General features: G+C 49.5%; 1 protein-coding gene across 1 annotated transcript; it reads left to right on the forward strand.

Annotated features, from left to right (window-relative positions):
- The first annotated feature begins 616 nt into the window (after window positions 1–616).
- LOC121847567 (fibronectin type III domain-containing protein 3B-like) lies at window positions 617–2,976 on the forward strand. Its single transcript, XM_042329321.1, has 2 exons — window positions 617–785; window positions 2,767–2,976. Exons 1-2 carry the CDS (start codon window positions 672–674, stop codon window positions 2,974–2,976), a joined length of 324 nt encoding a protein of 107 aa, XP_042185255.1. The 5' UTR covers window positions 617–671.
- Window positions 2,977–3,288: the final 312 nt, after the last annotated feature.

The following is a 3,288-nucleotide window of genomic DNA, read 5'->3' on the forward strand; positions in this document are numbered from 1 at the left end:
TCTGTTTAGGGCCAAATAGCATTCTAGTTTGCTCTGTTTTTTTGTTAATTCTTTCCAATGTGTCAAGTAATTATCTTTTTGTTTTCTCATGATTTGGTTGGGTCTAATTGTGCTGTTGTCCTGGGGCTCTGTGGGTTGTGTTTGTGAACAGAGCCCCAGGACCAGTGTGCTTAGGGGGACTCTTCTCCAGGTTCATCTCTCTGTAGGTGATGGCTTTGTTATGGAAGGTTTGGGAATCGCTTCCTTTTAGGTGGTTGTAGAATTTAACATCTCTTTTCTAGATTTTGATAATTAGTGGGTATCGGCCTAATTCTGCTCTGTGTGCATTATTTGGTGTTCTACGTTGTACACGGGGATATTTTTGCAGACTTTTGCATGCAGTCTCAATTTGGTATTTGTCTTACTGAGATTCACTGTTAGGGCTCAGGTCTTACAGAATCTGCAGAACATCTACGTGCTTCTGTAGGCCCTCCTTGGTTGGTGACAGGAGCACCAGATCATCAGCTAACAGTAGACATTTTACTTCCCTCTCTGTCGGCCAGACCAGTCTGTATGTGTACTCTTTGTCATTTAACTCCCTCTCTGTCTCTCTCTCTCTCTCTCTTTGTCTCTCTCTCTCTCTCTCTCTCTCTCTCTCTCAAGGTAGGCCAGGCCAGTGTGTGTATCCATGAATGTACGTCACCATGATGATGACCGACCAGCTGATGGACTTAGCTCCGCCTCCGCTGCTGAACGGGGAGCTGCCGCTGATGCAACACATGGTTAATGGAGACGCAGCGCAACAGGTTGGTAACACACACACACGCACACACACACACACACACGCACATTGTACAAATGCCAAATGCAGTTCGGCTAGTGTGAAGGAGGTGTCCCCCTCAAGCCCTTCCCTGAGGGAAATCCTTAAGGAGCGTTTTCATTGTAACACCCAATAAAGAAGGTTCCTACTAGGGATCAAAGAGGACTGTCAGACAGGCTGGTCAGATGACTATCTGCAGAAAACCCAGACACCGAGACGGGGTGTGTGTGTGTTGTCTACCTGTAGAGGTAAAAGCCCTCAGATAACAATTGAAGACATAACACATGAACAGACAGACAGTTTGTTCGTGGATGTAGTGCTGTATCACTATAAACCTTGTGGGCGTGTCTCTATGTGATGGGGCTCTCCTCTGTAAACCTGGCCCGCCCGCTAGTGCGTGCCTTGGTTCCCATAGCAACAGCAGCAGCAGACAATGCAGGAAGTGTGTGTGTGTCCGTTTGCATGTGAGGGGAAAGGGAGAGAGTAGTTTAACGTCGCTATGGGAAGACTCGGATTGAACAGGAGGGGGATATGAACGGGCTGGGAAAAAGACACACCTGTAGCACGTGTAGTGTGTGTTTGCGTGGTTTGTGTGTGTGTGTGTGTGTGGTGGGTTTGTGTGTGTGGTAAGTTTGTGTGTGGGTTTGTGTGTGTGTGTGTGTGTGTGTGTGTGTGTGGGTTTTGCGGGGGTTTGTGTGTGGTGGGTTTGCGGGGTTTGTGTGTGTGTGTGGAGGGTTTGTGGGGTTTGTGTGTGTGTGTGGAGGGTTTGTGGGGTTTGTGTGTGTGTGTGGAGGGTTTGCGGGGTTTGTGTGTGTGTGTGGTGGGTTTGCGGGGTTTGTGTGTGTGCGTGGTGGGTTTGCGGGGTTTGTGTGTGTGTGTGGTGCGTTTGCGGGGTTTGTGTGTGTGTGTGGTGCGTTTGCGGGGTGTGTGTGTGGTGCGTTTGTGGGGTTTGTGTGTGTGCGTGGTGGGTTTGCGGGGTTTGTGTGTCTGTGTGGTGTGTATGAATGTGCCATGGCAGGGCATGTGTTCCATGTCTACAGCCACAGTCTCAGCAACCTCCACATGGACATTATGACGGTAAGATGCTTCACACTCAAACAGCCCGCAAATATATGCAGTTGTCTTGAGTGTTTGAGGCCTGGGGGGCTGTCAGTGTGTGTGTGTGTGTGTGTGTGTGTGTGTGTGTTTGTCTTGACTGAGTCTGAGTAACGTCTTTGTTTCCTTCTCATGTATGTCTGTGATCGTTGAGTTGTGTCTGAACCGGTCTGTGATCGATGTGTTGTGTCTGAACCGGTCTGTGATCGTTGTGTTGTGTCTGAACCGGTCTGTGATCGATGTGTTGTGTCTGAACCGGTCTGTGATCGTTGTGTTGTGTCTGAACCGGTCTGTGATCGATGTGTTGTGTCTGAACCGGTCTGTGATCGTTGTGTTGTGTCTGAACCGGTCTGTGATCGTTGTGTTGTGTCTGAACCGGTCTGTGATCGATGTGTTGTGTCTGAACCGGTCTGTGATCGTTGTGTTGTGTCTGAACCGGTCTGTGATCGATGTGTTGTGTCTGAACCGGTCTGTGATCGATGTGTTGTGTCTGAACCGGTCTGTGATCGATGTGTTGTGTCTGAACCGGTCTGTGATCGATGTGTTGTGTCTGAACCGGTCTGTGATCGATGTGTTGTGTCTGAACCGGTCTGTGATCGATGTGTTGTGTCTGAACCGGTCTGTGATCGATGTGTTGTGTCTGAACCGGTCTGTGATCGATGTGTTGTGTCTGAACCGGTCTGTGATCGATGTGTTGTGTCTGAACCGGTCTGTGATCGATGTGTTGTGTCTGAACCGGGTCTGTGATCGATGTGTGTCTGAACCGGTCTGTGATCGATGTTGTGTCTGAACCGGTCTGTGATCGATGTGTTGTGTCTGAACCGGTCTGTTATCGTTGTGTTTTGTCTGATCTGTCTCTCTGGTCTCGACAGGTGATCCTGGTACAGGTGAATCCAGGGGAGACCTTCACCATCAGAGCGGAGGACGGCTCGCTGCAATGCATCCAGGGTAGGTCACACGCTTATGACATCACAACCCTGAGCTTCAGTTACACCTGTCTCATTTTGATGACCTCATCCCTGTTCTCTGTTGACATCACAACACTGTGCTTAGCTAGATGTGTGTGTGTGTGCTCACTCTGATGACATCACAACAGAGTGATATGTAAATCCCCCACCCTGAATAGGGCCTTTATCTCTCTCTGTCTCTCTCTCTCTCTCTCTCTCTCTCTCTCTCTCTCTCTGTCCCCCCCTCTCCGATGAAGGGTCTCTTTCAGACAGTACAGTCTTGGCTCAGACAGCCCCCCCCTCCCTACTATGTTATTCTAGCTAATTACCCAACCCTCATCCTCCACCCAGTGTGCAATTCAATTGGAGTCTCAGAGCCTTTGCCAGATGCCAAAGAGACAGAGAGACACCCAGACAGACAGGCAGGCAGGGAGAAGATGTGTGTTT

Source organism: Oncorhynchus tshawytscha, linkage group LG10, assembly GCF_018296145.1.
Source record: "Oncorhynchus tshawytscha isolate Ot180627B linkage group LG10, Otsh_v2.0, whole genome shotgun sequence".
In the NCBI taxonomy this organism is placed as follows: Eukaryota; Metazoa; Chordata; class Actinopteri; order Salmoniformes; family Salmonidae; genus Oncorhynchus; species Oncorhynchus tshawytscha.

What these genes read in the sequence shown, in the direction of transcription:
- LOC121847567 (XM_042329321.1), top strand. Translation starts at nt 672, where the DNA reads ATGTACGTCACCATGATGATGACCGACCAGCTGATGGACTTAGCTCCG. An exon ending in ATGGAGACGCAGCGCAACAG is followed by an intron (nt 786 to 2,766) that starts GTTGGTAACACA and finishes TGGTCTCGACAG; the next exon opens with GTGATCCTGGTACAGGTGAA.